The following is a 22,848-nucleotide window of genomic DNA, read 5'->3' on the forward strand; positions in this document are numbered from 1 at the left end:
CGGATCTTGAGATGCCCTCAACTCGTATAAGAGTAATTCGCAGATTTTACAAGCTATGCTTTTCTTGCGAATTCCTCTTTTCCATATAGAGTTACAAAATAAGATTGTATTGCTTACTTGTTTATTTATCTAAAAACCAAAGTTAATATCGTAATGTATCCATGTTTTGTTGAAACTTATGTGATTCAAAGTTCCTTGAAATAATGATGTACACTATGAAGAGTTTGTTTGCAAACACCGATAAGTCCATATTTGCCAAATGGAGATATTTGCGATTAAAGGTTAAGAAAAATGAAGAGAATAATAAGAAAATGTTGGCTTCTTTTGACCATAACTTAAAAAAATTACCTTTTTATGTCGTGACCAATATATCATTTAAAAGGTATTATTTTGTACTTTATGACAGAGACCGTACTTCAAAATCTTCAAAAATGGACTTATCGGTTTTTGCAAACAAACTCTTCTCATGTTTACAAGCGTTATGTACATTGCTTTGTATTACTTATATGGAAATAAAATCATTTGAATTGAATTGAATCTGTAAACATGAATCTTATACAATTCATGATACCGAGCATTAAATTGCCTTTCTAAGTCTTATAAAATAGGCATTCTCTATTAGTGATAGATCCACTCAGTAGCAAGATCAACACTAGTGCTTCCATCGTATTGTACTATTCATTCCCCCCTATAGTTACTTTTCTTATCCGTGTTTCTACTTCCTCTTTATCAATCTGACGTTATTCTTCTTGACGACTTGCAGCAATATTTTCTCAGCTGATCAATGTTTAAACACTGCCGGTTTTTGTTGGTTTGTTTATTTTTGCAAACCAAGTCGTCTTCCGCTTTTGTCTTTTAGACTTCCTTGCTAACAGAAATGTTCCTCTTATCATTCATGAATGTATTGTTTCTGTTCTAGTGGAAAGAAATGATTAACTTCACACCCCCATCTCTATTTTTTTTTTCCGCATAACCCAACGATTTAGGAATTCATAGGGTCTAACCACTTGGACCCCTCCCCCACTTTTTCATATCGGAAGTGGTATCAGAAAAACAAAACAAATAAAATAGGACCTATTTAGTTTCTTTTGCTTGTTAGTTAGTAGTCGTTTTGTTTTGTTTTGTTTTGTTTTGTTTTTTGGCTTGCTTGATAGCTGATGAAACCCGGAAGTGCATGGCATCAGAAAATTGCGCTGAAGCCCCCCCCCCCCCTTATTTTATTTTTATTTGTTTGTTTGTTTGTTTTTTTTTAGCTGATGAAACCCGGAAGTGGCACCAGAAATATACTTTAAAGGGCGCCGCCCTTGAACTTGAAATTTGCTGAACAAACTAGAGAGAAATGTATCACAAGATCTGAATGTATATGAATGCTTAATTCCACTTAAAAGTAAAGAAAATAAATATAATAGGTCCTAAATGAGTTAATAGAAATACATTGTATACAGAAGGCCCCAAATCGACAAATTATTGGTGTGTATACTGCGTTTGTAACTAGTAATAACACTTTAATGTTAGTAAAACTTCCATCAACATCATTATTTTTATCGCCCTTGTCATCATCACCGTCATCGTCATCATGATCTTCATCAGCCTGGTTTATCTTGATCCGCATCAAATGCTGCATAATATAGCATCTAGGGACAAATAAATTGCATTTTCTGACTTGGCTTTCCATAATTCCACAAGGGTAAAACAACAATCATCGTCTGGAATCTAACACTGACAGGCTCCTTTATGAAGATAAAGGTAAGTAAAATCAATGTAAATCAGCGCAGTATCTGTGTAGACTATGTACTTAATTCCGTATGATATTAGTCTTTGTTTCACATCGAAATCGGGATTGTTTTGCGTCGTGTGCTAGTATTGACAGTATAGATATAGTAGCGGTCCACTAGCTATGGTCCCATAAACTTGATATCATGTTAGTTGGTCAACACCCAAATAATTACCAAATAATTACATGTTCAGGTCCGGCCTTCAGTTACAGAACAGTTCTAACCGTTACTGATAATGATATTTTTCTTCTGTGGAACTTCTCCCTGAATCCTGATGAGCGACCACAATAAAAAAGCTGATTATTATGTCACTTTAAGTTGCACACGCGGTCGGCTTTACGCATTGCAATTTAATTTTACTCCGTGTTCATGATTGATTATTTTAAAGCTCCTGTTTAATGTTACTCTACTAACGTTAGGCCCAACAGTTAATCTAATTAACATGTTAATGATTTTAAAAATGTTCAAGATATAACATTTCATGCATATATGTCAGTCTGTTGTACCAAAAAACATCGTACCATATAAAATTTTTGGAATAAAGCATAAAATATGAGGAGATATCAGTATATTTCTCAATGAACCGTAACTGGAGATGGTTTTAGTCTAGAAACATTTAGACTAACTAGTATTGTTCAAATTTTGTATATTTCACAATACTTAACATCAGTTTCACTGATTCAAATGTTTACGGCGGTTGTTTCCAGAGCTACCAAGTTTCATGCATTCTGTGTGAGACTCAAGCATTTAGGGTCCGTCTCACGATCTCATGCATAGCACCCATTTTTCTCATGCATTGGGTGAAGTATGCAACTTGGGCCTATTAATAATAATGAACCTAGCTCAAAGGATTAAAGTGATAGTTGCAATTGAAGGTATATTTCCCTTTTGTCTTTCAAAGTAGGTAACAAATAGTCACTTAAGTATGCACCTGATCGCACCATGTGCACCATTAAGAGCTAAAAATTGAAAAAGCTCCATTAACCCCTCCCACACCCTCGCTCGCGTGCACATGAGCGCGCCAAGATGTTGGGTCAGGCAAATCTCACTCATACAAAAGTTTAAAACTTGGCATCCCTGTGTTTCTATCCGTAACTCACATTTCAGAACTATTTTTAAGCACTAATGCTGGTTTTTGTTTCATCTGCAAATGGTAAATCATGCCTTTAAAGGGTGTGTACAGTTCTTGTTGAGGTGAGGATTTAGCTTTAATGTTTTGCGAGATATTCAGAAACCACTCGAGTATGGGATGTCAAAGAGTTTGCCATTCTAAGGGGTATCAAAAGCTTATTTGATGAAAATCGGTTTTGAAATGGCTGAGATATATCCAAAAACAGAGATCCTAATAAAAGGCATGGCCTGTTGCCTTTTTTCATTATTGCTTTTTTGGATATCTTTATCAGCCATTTGAAAACCAATTTTCATCAAATTAACTTTGAATCCTTCATAGAATTACATGCTCTTTCATATTTTATAAGAGGTTTCTCATTATCTTACTTAGGAATGTTCAGAACATGAATCCCCACCTCAACCAGTACTGTACAGTCCCTTTAATTCTAGACAGAAAAAGATCCGTGGTCTGTCTGGAGGAGTCTTTTATTTTTTATTTTGACGCTATCACTCTCCTCCCCCGTGAAGCTAGATGCAGTCTCCGTGGAACATATCCCCGACGACCAGATACAGACCTATCTTTCTGTCAAATTCCACAAGGTAGTGTCCTCGGACCCTTGCTATTTCTTCTATCAATGACCTACCAGAATGCATAGATACCACTGTACGCTTATTTGCAGATGACTGCATGTTGTACCGTAACATCAAGTCTGAGGCAGACACAGTCAAGTTACAACAGGATCTTGGCTCATTACAGCAATGGGAGGAAGACTGACTTATAAAATGCGATTCAACACCAAGAAATGCCAAACTCTTCATGTTACCAATAAGAGACGTCCAATAATCAAGTCATACAGCATCCATGGCCTCAAGAAAGCTGATACTGCAAAGTATCTTGGTGTCCACTCAAAACTTGAACTGGAACTATCACATCAATGTCATAACAAAGAAAGCAAACTCAACCAGCGCCTTCTTACAATGCAACATTAGGTCATGTCCAAGAAACACAAAGGAGTTGTGCTACAAAACACTGGTACGCACCATAATGGAATATGCATGCACCGTTTGGGACCCGTTCACTCAAGACAATATACACAAGCTCGAGATGGTGCAACGTCGCTATGCTCGCTTCATCTGCAATGACTACAGACAAACAAGCAGTGTTGCAGCCATGCTTCACCAGGTACATTGGCCTACACTTCAAGAGTGCAGGGCTCGATTCAAAGAAGTAATGCTGTACCGCATCAAATACTCACTCATTGACATACCCCCAGATATCATACACCCTTCTTCATCAACATCACTCCGCGGACATTCTCACAAGCTCTTTATTCCGTATGCCCGAACTGTTAGCTACCAAAGTACATTCTTCCCAGACACAATCAGACTATGGAATGCTCTGCCCCAGGATACATTCAATTGCACCACTTAAGCTCAGTTTAAGCAAGTGATGCAGGATATTCAACTCCGCTAGAAGGGAGTGGGATGTTTTTAGCTGCACTGTCAAAAATGTAGTCATTTTAACCTGCACTGTACATAAACACGTCCACACCATGCCTGCCAACAGAACAACAATACACCAAAGGTGGACTGTACTGCAGAAAAAGAAGAAATAATTTGATTCTTGAATCATGTTCTTTAACATTTTATGTTGTAAATTTATTTGTAACCAAATGGCAATGACAGTGTGTGTAACAGGTGGAGTCTATAACATGTTAGAAATTCTAAATCATTAATTGAAATTACTAATTTTTTTATATTGATTTCAAGAAATAAAGTTTTAACTCTAACGTTAATCAGAGTAAACCTAATGCAAGCCGCCCATAATTCAACCACAACAACGACCCAACGTCTGTCCAAAATTTGACCGCTGCGCCTGCTACATGTAGAACCAGCAGATCTGAGTATGAAATCATACATGTATATCTGGGCAAATCGAAGATAACGCGTGTGTTACGTATGGGACATTCAGAGACTTTTATGACCTGAAAAATAGTGTTAATGGCCTGTGATCATATTGAACTTTATCATGGTGATTGATATCTAGGAGAAGTATAATCATGTAAAAAATGGAGAAAAATGACCTTGACAATTCTAGAAGAGAAAATATGTGCCGTTACGTATGGGACCAGAAAAATTTTGTTTTTCTGAACATTTTTTTCAACCTCAAAACTCTCTGAAAGTATTTCATTCTACAACTTGTAACTCACTGTGATGAAAGTCACAACACTCAAGATTATCAGAGGTAAGTTTCATTACATGAGGCAAGAAGCTCTAATTACAGGTATTAATTAAAGACAGATATAACGTGTTACGTATGGGACACTTTGTCCCGCATTCGTTTAGTGTGTGGAGAACCGTATTAATGGGTATTTTGCATAATTATTGAAGTAAAGTCAGTTGAAACTACTCAAATACATGTACTGATCCAGATTGTCAAGGGAACAATATTCCCCAAATATTTACCATCATAATCATATTTAATCATATTTAATATTTTTATGACCAACCTGAGTATGCATGCCCTTTGTCCCCCATTCGTTTAGTGTGTGGAGAACCATTATTATGGGTATTTGCATAATTATTGAAGTAGAAGAGATACATTTTTGCGCACGGTCGAACCTTGGGCGGGCGTACCCGTGGCATGAGAGGTCGAACCATGATGCAGGTGCCAATAAACATTTTATAAAATGTTGTTTGCTGGACTTATTCCCATCTCATCCACAAGGCTGTTAAAACAAAGGTGTTGAAGGTATTGGCCTCAATGACATTCTGTTAAAGTCCATTTCATTGTTTAATGGTCCAGATTCCAAGACATGCAGTCATTCATGTGATAATCTTCTAAGTATGACCACCACACTAGTCCACAGTTCTTTAATCATGGACAATGCACTTGATGTACGTGTTGCGGTAATGTCTCATGACAAAGCGAGCTGCATGTCGTGTCAAACGTGTATAGGGGTCCCTAACAGCACTATTCCAAACATAATCCCAAATCAGCTGGGCGTGGGTTTTATACGCTGATTTCTTGATCATCCTTGAGGAGCTCTTGAGGTTGCACATAATAAAGCTGAGGGTCTAATTGGCTGTAGAGCATATGATGGTGGTAATGTACGTGCTCTGTCCAGCTAGGATTTGAGCATACAGTATCCCAAGTATTTAGCACTCTTCAAGGCCTGCATCACATGTCCATGTAAGTGATATTCAGGTATCTAGTAACTTTCTTTTGCAGGTTGCTGGCAGTACTAGAGTGATGCATTTCCGTGATGGAAGAGCATATCCCATCTCTTCTCCCCCTCAGAAAGCAGGTCCAAGTTGAGTTAAATGTGCATCTGATCATCAGGAGATGTCCACTAATGCACTAAAGTTTGATATTTTACACACAGTATTTTTTAGTAATACTGTACTGTTTTATATAGTTTTGTGTACACGGTCATTATATTTTGTATCATTAATATTTAACAATCTTTTTACCCTCAGCACACATGATGCCAAGATGGCCCTTTTATCAGAGGGCTTTGGTGATGATGACATCAGGGAGTTGAGGTGGGTTGATTTCACAGTGCTGCACTAGTGCACTATTTATTATATAGATTTTGAATATTCATGTGACAATAAGATACAGGCTCTGTACCTAAGTTGTTATCTTCCTCTGCCCCTTTCCTATAATAATGATACATATACAATTGTAGTAACACTTTGAGTGATGATGATAATAATCTGTTTGATTATCATTGTACATGGGAGATGACAGGTGCAGGAAACTACTGTTTTTGAGAAATCGCAGTGTTCAAATCAATTACAAGTCTTCAAATGCGTTAATGCAATGAACTGACAGTAAAGTTACATTTGATATTCTAGCCTTCGCATTGATTATGATGTACCACTCTTGAAGTGAGAAGAACAAAGCCCCTGCTGTGTTTTAGAGGTAATAACTGAACATTATAAAGAAATGAAGTGGCCTGTTGTTGCAAGAGGTTATGCCTTGCTTGACTTTAGGTATCTGTAAATGTGTGTAAGAAATGGTTTAATTGTTTTGTAATTTCCTTGATTTGTTTTGCACACCATAGTTGAACTTGACTGTGCAATATTTTGATACACTGTATCTGTATCCTGGGTACTGTAGTTCATCTTGCAATATATCTACCAGTAATTTCATGTTAACATAAAGGGACTGACAATTAAGATTTTTTTTTTTTGATATCCCAACACATGGCAAGTGTTGGCAAGCAATTCTTTGTTGCAATGGTTTGACCGTTGTAGTTGGCATAATAAATTAAGTTAGGTAGTGGTTCACCAAGTGTTATATTCTATTATCATATGTGTGGAGAATGTGATGTTGCCATTTGGCTGGATAAAGCAACAACCACCAAACAAACAAATCTTTCTTCTTCTCAGAGTATCTCTCGCAGACGCTGCTGCAAACTCTGACCCGACTCAGCTCCGGGCAGCACTTGCTCAGATAGTCTCTCAGATGACACAAGGAAATACCCTCTCAGGTCTCTTCCCAGAACTTGTCAAGGTCAGCTTATAAAAACTTTGCCTCGCATAATGTATTTGTCTGTTTTGCTTTGTCAACTTGTTAGTATTGTTTAAAGTAAGTGTGGTTTTCTCTTCACGCAGTTTTAAGCTGACAAAAATAAAAAAAGAAGAAAAGTCAACCATTTCTTTCAGCTCAGACCAGCAAATATGAGACATATGTCTGCAACTCACAGTTGTATCACTGTAGCTAGAGTTTGCTGTTTTGTGTTTTTTGTCTGTTTTTTGTTTGTTTTTCTGAGAAGTATTTTTTTTTCTTTAGATTCACCATGCCAGGTGAATAAAACTGGAGCCACTTTGGAAGTCCCTCGAAAGCTTGTCCATATCTAGAACTTTATTTTAATTTTTTTTTACCAGATTCTTGCTTCATAAACATTAACAGTAAACCAACATGGAGAGGAAGCATAATGGAATATGACGGGAATTGTCAAAGATGAATATGAGACCATGTGATCATATCTGTCCACTCATAGATTTATGATTCTTTGTTTAGAACGACATCTTTGTTGCTCTTGACTCAGATTTGCGCCACCTCGGATCTCCCCAGCAAGAAGTTGGTGTATATGTACATGGCCTGTTGTGCGTGTGAACAGCCCAGCCTGACACTGCTTGTGATCAACTGCCTGCTAAAGGACTGTCAGGATTCTAACCCCATGGTCAGGGGGATGGCTCTCAAGACACTCTGCTCTTTGAGGTAGGGAAGATGTTGTGTTCACACTGCACAAAGATGATCACTATCAGCAGATAGATTTAAGTTTAGTTATAAGATTCAGTTTATTTGTGCCTGTGGTCAAAATGTCTTGCTCCACATTTCCATTTAGGTGACATGATGGTTGTGACAGTGCTCTTTATAGAATTCTGAATAATTACTCTTATCTTTTTCTTTTTCACAAACTTGATGAAAGTATGACATTACAGCAGTAATATCCCTTCCAAATGGGCATATATCGCAGAACTCTTTCAACTAATTGTAAATGCCTCCAAATCTTGACAGTACAAGATTTTTTTTTTTCTTCATTACATTTATAGATTTTGTATCCAATTGAGTACGGTATTTAAATTGAATGTTATGGGGAATCTTTGAAAAATGCAACACTTGCCTTGTATTTCAGAGACTGATGTAACATGTATGCAGCTCAGAGAAGTATGATAATTCAAATTCTTGATAATTCTAATCGTAAAGAAAAAGTGAATTGATATGTCATGTATCCTCAAAGATTACCCCTGCTGCTCGAGTACATTGAGCCCCCTCTACTCGCTGGCCTGAAGGATAAGAGTGCCTATGTGCGCCGCATTGCTGTACTAGGCTGCCTCAAGGCCAACAAGCTTAATCCCGCCTTCATCAAAGGTAACACATGATATTTCATGTATATGCAAACTTATCTTTTGTGTTCCCTTTCTAACTAAGCATTGTATTCACATTATGTAATTACAATTCCTTCAGTGTTACATTGCAATATATCAAACCTTTTCTTGGTTCTCAAGTCTGCATGTTGTTTTGAGAAGCTATGATTCAAAGATTATTGCAAAGTTTTCATACACTACACTGTAGATATAGTAAAGAACATGTGTAGCACACATGTGAAAGAATGGCTGTGGCAAAATTTGATGTTGCATATTGAAACTATCTCAACCATAATACAATATTCTGCATGCATGTATCTCTGTGTTGATTGGAAGCACATTCAGAATCTTCATCAAGTTAGACAAGTAACTGGTCTTCCACAATTCACTCTGCACGGGAATTGCTAGTAATTCGTGGTTGATCATTTTAGCAAATTTTAGACCTTTTTTTTGTGTAGGACATATTGTTGTATATATTTGCCTCTTACATTGTTGGGATGACCTATGAAAATAGAATTAATTTTTTCTCTTAATAATGACTTGATATGCAAGCACCAAATCAGAACAAAAGGTCGTTTGGCACATGAAGCACTGGCACATGAAGCACTATTTCAATGTCAAATATCATTTATGAGAAACTAACATGCAGTGTGAATACATAGTCAATTGGGCCAGTTTAACACTAAGCATAGAAGCAGAAGAATCCTAAGAAGAAAATTGTTGTGCATTTGAGCAGTTAACCAACAATGAACGTCACAAAGAGTTAGTTTTGCTGAAATCACCGTAAAAATAAATATTAGGTATTTTAGCCTTAAGTTGACCTGCTTGTGATTTTCATAGACATAGTAGGTATTTTTTTTAAAGCTGGTCACAAAATTGAGGAAAAAAAAACAAAAATGGTGAGGCAGTCTGTGTACCTGTTATTTGATATGGCCCTTTTATTTTGTATGTGCACCTTAGACAGGAACATCATTGAGCAGCTGTGTGAGCTTGTTGCTGATAGAGACAACACTGTCATGCTCAACGTCTTATGCGTCCTTCACAGTCTAGAGGGCGCTCTTCATGTCAGCCAAAACATGGCCCATCAGCTCCTGAACAGGTCAGCTCACTGTCCTGTGATTGTGGTCTTAACCAGGATTTGGACGTGAAAATCGAGGAAAGATGCCTTTTTCTACCCTGTTATCAAGTAATTTAGCGTAGGAAAGTTCAAATTTTGACAAGATAATTATGACACCATTGATGCGTCCTTCTGCTCCGCTGAATATGACAAGGTAATAAGTGATGCTCTCTAGACAACATATTGGGCATATGTTATCAAGAGTTTTGTATGCATAAAGTCTTTTTGGGGGGGGGGAGGGTAAGAGGAAATATATGATCGTACACACATCACAGACCCATACCATCACTTTTTCCCTGCTATTCAGGGTCTAATTCACTTTACAAAGCTCAAAACTTTCATGAATATGATCTTACTACATGTGAATATTCCATCATTTGCATTTTCTTTTACATCAGTGCCATGTACAAGTTGATCTCAGAATTGTCTGTGTGAGTGAATGACAATCTCTTTCCAGTATTTTTTTTTTCGTAATATGTCAAAAAAAATTGGTTTTGGTGATGAAAGCCAAAAAGCATACAAAGTATGTCGCTGCTTACCCACAAGCATTTTGAAATTGAATACTTCTAGCTCAGCAGAATACAAAGAAAGATAATTGCATGCTATTTATTCCTCCTAAGAAATGTCAATATCTATTTACACCCTCTGACTGCAGGTTGCACACTCTGTCAGAATGGGGTATGATCAAAGCCCTCCACTTCTTGCTGTCATACAAACCGGAGAAAGAGGAAGAGATTTTTGACATCATGGTAAGTTGCATCAAGCAGTCACTGAAACAATAAAGTAGAACAATTACTTTGACTCTTCATCGCTACAACTACTTAGAATATTGCTAAAGATAAACTCAAAACCAGTTTTATGTTGATGTGCTTTGCTTCATAGTGAATTCATGCAGAAGGAGGAAAGGCCTTTTCTCCAAATTCTCAGTGAGGCCTTCACAAATCTGCATTCTGTGCGTATGCTATTACTTTATTTGGCAAACCTAATGTTGAAGAAAAACCATGGTCATCCTTCAAGGCTTTCAAGGTAATCTGTCGTGATTTAAGTTTAGATTTCTGATATCATTGAAAGTTGTCCGAGGCATTCAGTGGAGGGGGAAAAAAGTCATGAAACTATATTTTTCTATTAATTGCCACACCTCCTTAAAACTGAATATCAGAATATTGTATCTTAAGGAATTGTGCACATACCAAAGTTAACTCATTTGTGAGAATGTTTGTTTGTTTGTTTGTTTGTTTGTTTGTTTGGTTGTTTTTTTTTTGTTTTTTGTTTTTTTTTTTTTGGGGGGGGGGAGGGCAAGGCTTTCCGTGGACAGCTTCTGCCTTATATTCAAATGCTTTAAAATCACTTTGTGTTCCCAGAATGTTGTAGATGGCTGTGTACGTCACCCAAGCAGCGGGGTAAGCATAGGAGCCATTCATCTCATGCTGCGCCTCACAGCTGGTTTGCCTCAGGTCCACCAGGATGTTCTTAGGAGACTAAAAGGTGTAGTAAGATTTTGTGTCAAGTTTCCAAGAAAGAATTCTTCCTATATGCGATAGTGGACTGAAACATAAGAAGTTCCACAACGTAAACTCCTAACTGTGAATCTAGCCATCAAGAAAGCAAAATGAGATTGTATGTGTCAATGATAAAACTACAGATGATGAACAAAACTGAAGTAATGATAGTGATATTGTTTCTGTTACTGTTCCTAAAACTTATTAGATTATGATCATAATGATGATGAATTTATCATAATCATAATCACCAAATAACCATAATAACAATCATGACAATGACATAAACATTTCTTTTGTTTTGTTTTTTGTTCTTGTTTGTTTGTTTGTTTGTTTGTTTGTTTGTTTGTTTGTTTGTTTGTTTGTTTGTTTTTGTCGGAGTGCTTTAATTTCCCACCATATTATTGTGGTGCCCAAAGCACTTTGTAACACATCTTCACCCCAGTCACTAGACTCAAACCTGAAACCACAGTGCACTCAACTGTCTGAGGAACACTCCAGCCAAGCTAGCAATTTATGGTTTACACATGCTAAAGACTGTACATAACAGGAATCTTTGCTCCATCATCCCTTACATATGTACATACAGGAGTCTTACTAAGTCACCTGACCAGCACTCAGCCTGCTGTCGTGTATGCTGCCCTCTGTCATCTCGAAGGCCTCCTTGCTAGGGTCTCCCTGGGACTGAGCAAACACTTCAAGAAGTTCTTTTGCAAGTGAGTTCCCCAAAGGGTGTTGTCATGGGCTCCTTATAGTGCAGTCTCTCTTATATAATGTCAGGTCAGATGGTGGCTGTTATGCCCCCTATGCTGCAAGTATGTTCCATGCTGCTTGGTTTGTAGAAACACAAAGTCAATTAAAAATATAGGTATGCTCTGATGGAATTACATTTGACTGTTGTACAAGATGTCCTGTTTCACTGATATAATAGTCTTGTTTCCTCTAAACATCCCATCAAAAGCTGTTAGTTCATTAGTTACATACTTTTTGAATTCTGCTGTCTATCTCATGTGTTACTTATGGTTAGCTGGCATGAACATGGAATACACACAAGTTTTCTATTTGTTATTTTGTTATTTTCACATCACCTTGCCATATGCAGGAAAAAAGGGTGTAATTGACCCATGATCAGCAAAAGTGTAAAAATCTTTTTGTTTCTCTGAAAATGTTTTTATGAAAGGTTTTAGTGAAGGTTTCTCATCAATGAATTCGTATGTTTATGTGATACCTTTCTAGTCTACATACTGCTCAAAAAGAGAAAAGAGAATGGGATGTGCCTCACTATCATATTAATGACTTTGCAGTCCATTTCCTCTCGATTCACTGTAAAAGTACAGAAAATGGCAGTTTTTGTTTCACAAACCAAGTTCAGTAATTGAAACTCAACTTAAATTTGTTTGGTTTTGATTGAAATGAGTATGTACATTCTGTTCTCCCACCTTGTGTGTGCCAGATACAATGAGCCTCTGTACCTGAGATGTAAGAGAATTGACCTTCTGGTGGAACTCACCACAGAGAACAATGTTGTGGATATTGTTGGGGAGTTGAGGTAAGTAAACTTTGGCAGTAGAACTTTACTCAGTGCACTGTAAAATGCCATTCCTCACAGAGAGGTCTGTATGTTTCCTTTTGCTTTGATAAATCAGTTGTGATAGAATGCTTTGGTTGTAATGAATTTTTCTCCAAGAGAAAGCAGTTTAGATAGAAGCATTGTTCAAAAGGGACACCTGATTAAGCATGGGCTTGTTTAGATGTTGAGCAATTGCCTAAAATGGTGTTTGGTAGGAATATGACTATAGTTTTTAGACAATGGCACCCTTCCAGGATAACTGCTTAATGTCTTTTCAGTGCACTCATTGGATCACAGATGGCCCCACACTGTTCCAGAATATGTTCTTCTGGGATGTGACTATGTGATCTTCTTGTCTCTGTTTCATTAGTGTCTGCTCAACAGGAGAAAGTTGAATGATAATAATAATGATAATTGACAGTGCTTATATAGTGCATAACACAAAGTGATAATGTCCCTATGCACTCAGTGAATGTTGAAAAGTGAATCAATAGTGATTTTTTTTTTTGTATCTCTGTAAACTCAGAATATCTTTGTCTGCTGAGTAACTGCAGTGATTTTATCAAGATTGATTCCATAACTCTCAAGAATTGACTAAATGAAACTGTCATGTAATTGAATGGCTACTCAATAGACAGGATAGAGAATAATTCACCGCAATGATATGTTTGTGTAATTTGATACTGATATTTGATGCTGTACCAAGGCTGCAGTAGGATTTGCACACATACAAATTAAGATGTTGTTTCTTTCAATCAGTTGGATGATCTGTACATTTTCTTTTCTTTTCTTTTCTTTCTTTTTTTTTGGTGTCATATTGTAGTGTGAATTGCCTGGATGTGTCAACAAGATTCGGGCAGCATGCAGTGGGAGCTCTCGGTAACATATCTCACCGTAGTCCTGCATATGTCGCCCCCTGCATGGACGCTCTCCTTAACCTCCTACAGCTCAGGATAGACCATGTGTCTTCAGCTGTCTTGGTGGAAATGCAAGGTAGTGAATCTGGCTGTTAACAATATGTTAATTGTCTGAAATGTAGGCAAATGTCAGGATGTTTTCATGGGTGTGAACATTACATCCTTTAAGGCATTGGAACAAGGTAGGGCCTTCAGGCAATTCCTATTATAACAAAGTCCTTGGGACTGGCATTTTTCTGTCATTGTATGTAATTTTGTTTTAACTGAACAAATAAAGTATATTATACAGATACATTGATGATAATTTTGAGACCTGAAATTTCACTGAAATGTGTTTGTTATGTGTTTGTTATAATGGGAGTGCACTGTTCTTGTTAACAGTAACCGTGTGAATGTTCACATTAGTCATGTCCAAATGCAAGTTGCAATATTCACTGGGTACATACGTAAGTCTATGCTCAGTTTTACAAGCCACCTGGAATACGTGACTGTGTTTGTAGTGTAACTAATGTGAACCAGGATCCAAGAAAGTGAAATTTATCTTTAAGTTATGAATTCATCCTCACATCGCACATTGTTGAGCTTCTTGCTAAAACCATTGTAGAAACAACACAATTTTCATATGATTTCTGCAAATTGTAAGTGATATTCATGAAACTCTTCCAGATAGTTGAATCTCTGCCCTTTTTCCTCCTAGATGACCTTTTTCGGTGACAGAATATTATATGGAATGACAGTAAGTCCATCTATTATTCTTCATTGATGTTTGTTTTCACCAGACCTGCTGTCATTTGAAGGCAAGTATCAAGACTATGTGGACCAGGTCCTAGACTCAATTCCAGCCTGTTGGACGCAACTGGAAGATGCAGAGAGCAGGTGTGCTATGATATGGCTGATTGGACATCATGGGCAGGTCAGTGTAATGTGTTGAGCAGGAGACTACAGTGTATATCTAGCCTTACTTGTGTTCATGTCATGTTGTCCTTATGCGGAGAGATTAGATCGTAATCACTGTCCACATCAATTTAACGACTTGATTGTTTGATGTTTATTAGAAGAAAGTGTAGAGATGTATGCTTCATTGCAGCTGCTACATGCCATGATTTACAAATGACCCAGGCAGAACATTCCATAGCATAGTATACAAATAATGAATGTTTATGAGTGCAATGGACAGAATATTTCATGAGGTGAAAGATGAAATGATCCATTCAACGAGGCGCAGCCGAGTTGAATGGATCAAAGATTTCATCTTTCACCGAATGAAATATTCTGTCCATTGCACAAATAAAAAACATTTATTATTTGTTTTATATAACGCCTAGAAGAGATCCTTGTCCATTAATGTCTTATCAATTTAGAAACAAGAGAGAATCTGAGATCGCGAGAGTGCTCACTGGGTGCTTTACGCTATGTAGCGCGCTGTCGCATACATACTGCAAAACGCAAGCGTATACGCGTAGTATGCCGGGCTCTCAGTGAGCGTGCAATGGAGCAAATCGTATGGATCCAAAATTGCATGGTAAATGGAACCACAATTGCACGGATGATGACTTCATAGTGAAATGGGCCGAATAATCAATGTCAAACAACCAATCAAATGACAAGGATCTCTTCAGGCCTTATATAATAAACAAATAGTGAATGGTCACGAGTGCAATGGTACAAGATTTTGCATGAGGTGAAAGATAGAGGTGCTCTATTCAACGAGGCGAAGCCGAGTTGAATAGTGTGCCTCATCTTTCACCGAGTGCGAAATCTGGTTCCACTGCACGAGTAAAGACCATACACTATTTGTTTTATACAACACCTCAAACATCAACAGATTTGGTACTCACAGATTCTTGAATTTAGCACAGAGATGGCAACCATTTTCCGTGAAAAACAAATGAGTAGCCCCACAGTTGAAGTCACCGTGTATATACATGTACAATGTAGTACGTATGCGAAACGAAGTTGTTTACAAAAATGAGTGACAAAAGTACGCGCTTGTAAGCGCGCTTGTAATTGTTGAGTGCGCGCGGCACATGTTTGTTTATTGTGACATCAGAGCGCGTGCAATGGAACATTTTGGTCAAACAAAATTGCACTGCTGACAGCCAGAGCGTGCAATGGAACTTTTCACTAAATGTCATGTGACAACCAATCGGATAGCTACATTCTAAATAGGTATTGCATAATAATGCTACAATGTATGTAGGATGATCATCATTTTTTTCTTTGTTTTGTTGTGGGTTATACTTGCCAAAAGTTATTCTCGAATTTGAATGTAATACAGGTAAGAAGCAAGGAGATGGAACTTCACTGGAAACTTCACTACTGAAACACTACTGCTTGAAAATGTTTGTATGTGATGACCTGAAAAGATTCTTCTTTTTTTTCAATTATCACCAGGTTCTTAATGAATGATTTCAGGTGCCTGAAGCATGCAAATGCAAATGACGATATGCAAAAACTCTGATCAATAAATCCTGAAGTTGTATTATATTGTTTTATGATTTTCTTCCCATCAGAGGCTATCAGATGCCCCGTACCTCCTGGAAAGCGCAATAGACAACATCATGGAGGAGACTAGCACAGAGGTCAAAGGTCGCCTTCTGACGGCCGTCACAAAGCTTTTCTTCACCCGACCCGCAGAGTGTCAAGACTGCCTGGCGACCATTCTTCAACACTGTGCAGGTAAAGGTGGGGGTGAAGTGGCTTTGAACCATAACCCTAAAAAGGCTTGAGGGGGGGGTGAATCAACCCCCCCCATTTGACATTTTTCACGTCTATTCCGCCGCGTAAAATTTTTTGACCATTCCGTTCATTGACTTTTTACTTTCAAGTCTTACACATCTTTTGACACCATTTTTGCAAAAATCACACATACCGTTACGACGCTGCATGACCTATTATACATGCCTGTCAGACCAAAAATGGCTCAAAAATTTGATTTTGTGTACAAAGTCTATGCAAATGGAGTTTTCTCACCTTATTCATAAAGATGTGATTATTTTCACTTTCATAGGCTGAAATCAATTAATTTTAGCATAATCATGCTTGAAATAGGTTCTGTCATAAATTTTGCAAAAAAAAATGATAAAACAAAAGGATTTTTTTTTCAAGCACATTGTTAAGAATGCTTAATAGAATGTTATCACCAAAAACTAGGATAGGATTCGAGGAGCTTTATTTTCTGATTTAGAGCAAAATGTATCATTTTATGCATATATTAGCATAATTAATCAATGTAATGAAAATTTCAATGTCTTTTTGTATAGTATGGTAGATTACGCCACAGGTAATGCTTGTGCCAATTTTCATGGTGATTGCACAATCGATGGCCGAGATCTCGGGGGTGGGGGGGTTGATTCAACCCTACCCCGGCCACAGAACAGCCCCAAAGGCACGGCCTGGTTAGGGTTAAGCTTCCCTCAGTCAACACTAAGCTTGGTGCACCTTAATTCTCACCTTGAGAACAGCGTATTGGATTGTCTCACACATGATTGACAGCATCAACTCATAATATACAGGCAAGTACTATTACAATGAAGACCTCAGGACCAGCAATGTCCTTTCATTAAATTAAAATTTCTCTAAAGCTGAAGAGAATATCCTACCATACACTTCAGTAATAGTAATTTTGGGACCTGAATTTTTACTTTGTCGTAAGGAAATTTCATTGTAACCATGTTATTTGTAACAGGAGTGCCTAATTTCAACTTGACGTTCTTACTTATGTCTGTGTATGTTACCAGTTGTCTTGGGTAAAAAAGAAAGTAAGCATGTTCATGTGTTCCTGGTGAGACAGTAATAGTTGATTTGTAATGAAAATCCTTGTTTTGCTATTTTTCTACTTCATTTTGATTCCAGAGACAGAGAAAGACGTCATCCTCCGTGAGAAAGCCCTCCAATATTACAAGATGCTGAACACTGATGTTAAAAAGGTGACAACAATTTATGGCAATGCAAACTACTTGTACAGCCAAAGTTGTTTATAGTAATCATTCCAGTCAGACATAAAACATGGCATGTATAGACATGTGACCCTCTAAACAGGTGATGGCCAATATTTATTCCTCACAAAATATCTGTGTTTAAATCATCTGCATGTCTCCCTAGCAAATATACATGCACAAGGTCAAAAGATGTCACTAGTAGCCGTTTCTCAGCAATGAAAAATTGCCCCCCAAAAAGAAAAAAAAAATGGGATATTGTGTATAGTTTCCGTCACACAGAGTTACCTATTTGCCCAGGCCCAAATGGCTGATAAGCGAGATGCCAAACTGTGGAAGAAAGAAGAGAAAATAGATGATGTGCCAACAAATAGGGTTCAACATGAAATGTGTGGCCACAGTGAAGTATTACCCATGGAGAATCAAATCGAATAACTTCTTGCTGTTGGAGACAGGTAGCCCCTGTGTGCCAAGCCTTGAGGAGGCAATTTCTTTCCAGGGTAGTTTATATTGGTCTCATAAAGCAGGTGGTTGCGGTGGACAGGTGGCTTCTCTAGATAGGAGGCTGCTTTGAATAGTTGTGGCTGCCTATATCTCTATCATTTGTACCTTAATATTGTAAATGGTCCTTTACATGCAGTGAACTGAGCAGTGCAAATTAGAAGAATGATCCATTTAAATGTCTTTACATGAAGAATATAAAAGTCTAAATCTGATGATAATCACCTAGATTCTTCAGCACAAGCAGGAGCTCTTGAGTGCATGTATGTTCGCCAGAGTTGCTGTGTTTGTATTTTATTGTGTTGAATGTGTGTGTGTATATATGACAATATCCATTATGTAATCATTAAATCTATGTAAAGATTAGCCCCCAAATCAAGACATAGGGCATTATAGAACCAATTCACTCATATGCAGTGAGCAGAATTGCCATTCCAGTGATTTGTGTTGACTTGGAAATATCTGTATTTATAAATCTTTGCTTGTAAATTGATGCCATTTTGTTGTTGTTGTTGTTTCAGGCCAGGGCAGTGATATGTTCTTCCCAGAGCCTGCGGCCACCACCTGAAAGACGACATCACGGTGAGGGACTGCAGGACATTCAACTCTTTAACACGTTTGGAATGCTACTTGGTGAGTGGACGTAAAATCAAATTCTGTAGGAATGCTAATTCATTTACCTACAACCATTCCAATTTCCTGAAAATATCTGATCCATCGCACCCTGCGGCTAACTGAACAGCATGTTGTGGCCCTGGCATGGGCATGTGCTTGATTTCTGTAGTGAATAGGAGGGATCAACATCGCAATAGACTTCAAGAAGCCAAAGATAGTGTAGATGTGACCAATGCTTTACATCAATCCACCCACAGTAGGAGTTAATGAATTATTGCCCTTTGTACTGAAAAACCATGTCAAATTATCTTTAAAAAGGAGTCATATCTCTGTTTCGCTATACAGTGGTGTCTTGTAATAGCTTGAAGTCGTACAGATACTTTTGAAACAAGTAAATTTGAATGTATGAGCTCTGACATGTAACCTACTTCTCTCTGAAAACAATTGCCACTGTCAATGTAGTCTTTGAAAGCAATTGTTTTCTCACATCATACCACTTGCCAGGCTCTACGACTGCTGAAGATAATGAACTCCCTGATGAGTCATCTTTGAAGTCAAAGTATGACGCTCCATCTCACCAAAGTGCTACGCCTCACGATAGGCAGGCTACCATGGAGGGAACATTGGTCGATCTGGACACCGAGGAGGTTGGAGGTCACAAAGGACCGTTTGGAGGTCACATGCAGGAACTGCTGGGAGTAGATCTGAGGGGAGGAGAAGGTGCACATAATGCTGGTGTTAATGAGAGTGTGATTGGACCGGTCGAGAATGTTCTCCAGAAAGACTCAGATGGAAAAGATGTTGTACCACCTGTGAATCCAGGAACAGCCTCAGCGGAAAAAGAGAATTCCGTCAAAGCTGAGTTAACCCTGCTGGATGAAGGCAAGACACCAAATGGCAAATCTGGGACAGAATCAATCACATCTGGTTCCGCATCCGCATCCCAGACGGATAAAGGCGATTCTGATGTCGCTCCTCCGACCTTATTACCACCCTTCGCGTCCAGTTCCACTTCTGCTCCTGTCTCCGTTGCCCCAGACAATGGTCAAAGCCTGATGGAAGAGGTAGCTGCTCCCGGGATGGCTGGTCTTCAGGGTGTGTCTATTGATCCTCTTCCAAAGCAGACCAAGGAAGCAGTGCTTGATGAGGACTTCTCCCTTTCTGCTCAGGCCTTTGAGGAGAAGTGGATGTCATGGACAACCAGGTATATTGTGCAGGAAGTATGCTTCCATGTGTGATGTAAACTTGCCCCTTTCAGTCTGAGGCAGTTTTTCTTGGATTTTTTTTCTCACTTCATGTAGCAAAGACTTCCACAGGAAATGTGTTGTTATTGTAACTGATTGACAAATTGCCTTTCATTGAAGTAGATTTTATGAAATTCGTCAATCAGATGCAACAAAAAGAACTTGATGCAAGAATCATTTAATGGTTTGAACAAATGCGTCCATATTTCTCCATATTAATCAATCTCAAGCAGGTTACTAAGTCTTGTCTTGTCCAGTATACAAATAAAAATGCTTGGATTTACTCATAACTGTGCACTATAACGAGGAAATGCTTTAGAAAGAAGTGAATTCGATGAACTTTTATAGAGGTGCCATAGCCCATTCTGTTTATGAGATGCTGACAATACCTTGCAAATAGAGGCTGAAGCATAGAAATTCTTGTCATTGGTATCCATGATCATCATTATCAGTGCCATCAATATAAGGATCTTCATCATTATCATTACTTCCATCTTCAGCTCTATTATCACTTCAGTTGTTGGAATCATTGAGTGTCTTAATAACTCTCTGTGGTGCCCATCTTTTCTTCCCTAGTGAGACCTTTGAGGCATCCTTGGGGAAAGAGAGAAAGCCATCAGTGCTACTCCAGGCTTTCAACAGCTTAGGATTCCACACCATGGCTTCGACACCAGAAGAAGCTGACCCCTGGAGAGCATTCCTCTATGCAAAGGTATTCTCATAACATGCAGAGTATTTGATTTGTCAAGGGTTTTTAAAATTGATCACTGCCATGAGCTGGCTTTGGTTCAGTTAGTAGTGCTGCTGTAGTGAATGTAATGGACGTCTTTCTTATGAGAAAGAAAAAACATGCAATTTGCCAAACCATTACATATCTCTTGTGATGAGCTCATGAGAAGCCTTCAATTTGCATCAGCAAAATCATTTTGTCCAAATTGATTAATTGTAGAGGATTGTACAAACTTGAGCATGGGGAAGAAAGTTTTTTAGGACTTTGTCGTAGAGAATGAAATTGTATGGTTTATGATTTATCTTTAGTGAACGTATGTGTGATATTCCTTCACCATTTGCTGTCAATTTTCTATTATTTTCAAGTGTTAAAGGTACATGTACCAAGATATATAGTTTGTGTAGAACTGACTAGTTTTTGCTATGATAAAACGAATAAACAGTTTTGCTATGATGACTTATAAAGAGTGCTTCTAGTAAAATAGACCTATTAGACATTTTCAGTACTCTTCACACAAATCAGTGTTAGTTTTATATACTGTATTATATTTGTTGCTCACCAGTGATGACATGTTATGTTAACCATATGCGTCAATCCATTTAACATTTTAGTGTAATGGAGGAAGTAACAATATGAGTGCTAACTGGAAGATAAAAGACACTTGTATATAGTCTTCTTTAATTATTTCATAAAAGCTTCTTTAAAGATTTCAATTTCGGTGGTTTTCTGCTCTGTATCTCTGCAGGCTTTGTCTGGCGGGCTGATCCTCCTGGAGGTCACCACCCACCAGAGTTCTGGGAAGACCTCAGTCTGCATCAAGCCAGAGGATGGATGGGGTCCAGCTCTCTCCAACCAGGCAGTGGCTCTGTGCAGGAAGGCATTTTCATCCGCCCCGGCAGCTGACCCCTCAAAGATTTAGGCTTGTAGGGAGTTTTGAGGCAGCATTCTCAGTTTCATTTGTCTCTAATTTGCATTAGCATTTACCACTTTTCAATTAAATGTGTTGACAAAACATACACTGAATATCACCTTTCCTTCAGTTACAAGTAGAAAAAAAACCAACAACAACATTTCTTCCTGATGTGGTAACCAAAATGGGAAAATTCAGAATCACAAGAAAATTTGCATAATTTTATAATAAATACCATAAATTTTACTGTGCATTATGGTAAAATACATGATGGGACACTGACACCACAATTGGTCACAATCGGTCAAGGAGTGCCCGAGATCTGAGGGATGGGATAATTTAGCCCCCAAAGAATCCCCCCCCCCCCCCCCCCCCCTTAGGGTTAAGATTGAATTGAAAATTGCACAGCCAGGGCAATGATCCTCAGTAACATCCACTGTATATGATCTGTTGTGTCAGTGTCACATTGCTGAGTTTATACAGGGAGGTATGGTTTATACATTGTCAAATGTAGAAAATGTTGTGATATTGTGAGGATGAAATTTGACAGCAAGCATCCAAACCTGCATATTGTGGGGGTCTTTTCCTGATGTCCATCCATCTGTAGAGGACATGTGCTTGAAGGTTCAGTGGTCAAGGTCAGAGTAGAGTGACAAAGGGGAGAGATGAACAATACAAGGAAGTGGAGAGTAATCGGTCAGACAAAACACAAACAGGATGTGGGATGAGAGAAGTTGGGTCAGTATCCCACTGACCTTTTGAACTTTCAGCTACTGCCTTTTGTAGCCTGTACTATCAGGTGAGAGCCAGAAGGGCGGAAGTTCTCAAAAAAGGTCAATCTTGTACCAGTAGTTACATCCCTCTGCATCTCACATGAGGATATGAAAGTGAGGCTGAGAGCTCCGCACCAGAAGGATTCCACCAACAGAGAGGCTTGTGTGTCTTAGTGTAATGCCAGCTGCTTGCCAAATACATCATTGTCAAAATGAATAGTGATAGTACAGGTAGTGCACTCCCATTGTAACAAACATGGTAATAA

At 38.2% G+C, this 22,848-nt stretch overlaps 1 protein-coding gene across 1 annotated transcript; it reads left to right on the plus strand.

The window, feature by feature from the left end:
• Window positions 1-1,671: 1,671 nt before the first annotated feature.
• On the plus strand, window positions 1,672-21,847 carry LOC139716284 (AP-4 complex subunit beta-1-like). The gene is made up of 18 exons (XM_071627850.1): window positions 1,672-1,746; window positions 6,366-6,431; window positions 7,284-7,407; window positions 7,946-8,118; window positions 8,642-8,772; window positions 9,729-9,867; window positions 10,541-10,634; window positions 11,247-11,370; window positions 11,974-12,100; window positions 12,838-12,933; window positions 13,778-13,947; window positions 14,651-14,784; window positions 16,385-16,550; window positions 17,727-17,800; window positions 18,832-18,943; window positions 19,430-20,129; window positions 20,746-20,881; window positions 21,645-21,847. The coding sequence occupies exons 2-18, from the start codon at window positions 6,382-6,384 to the stop codon at window positions 21,816-21,818; spliced, it is 2,724 nt and encodes a 907-aa protein (XP_071483951.1). The 5' UTR covers window positions 1,672-1,746; window positions 6,366-6,381; the 3' UTR covers window positions 21,819-21,847.
• Window positions 21,848-22,848: the final 1,001 nt, after the last annotated feature.

The sequence above is a fragment of the Diadema antillarum genome, unplaced genomic scaffold (genome assembly GCF_040938485.1).
Source record: "Diadema antillarum isolate AM-2024a unplaced genomic scaffold, OU_Dant_1.0 scf00000063, whole genome shotgun sequence".
NCBI lineage: Eukaryota > Metazoa > Echinodermata > Echinoidea > Diadematoida > Diadematidae > Diadema > Diadema antillarum.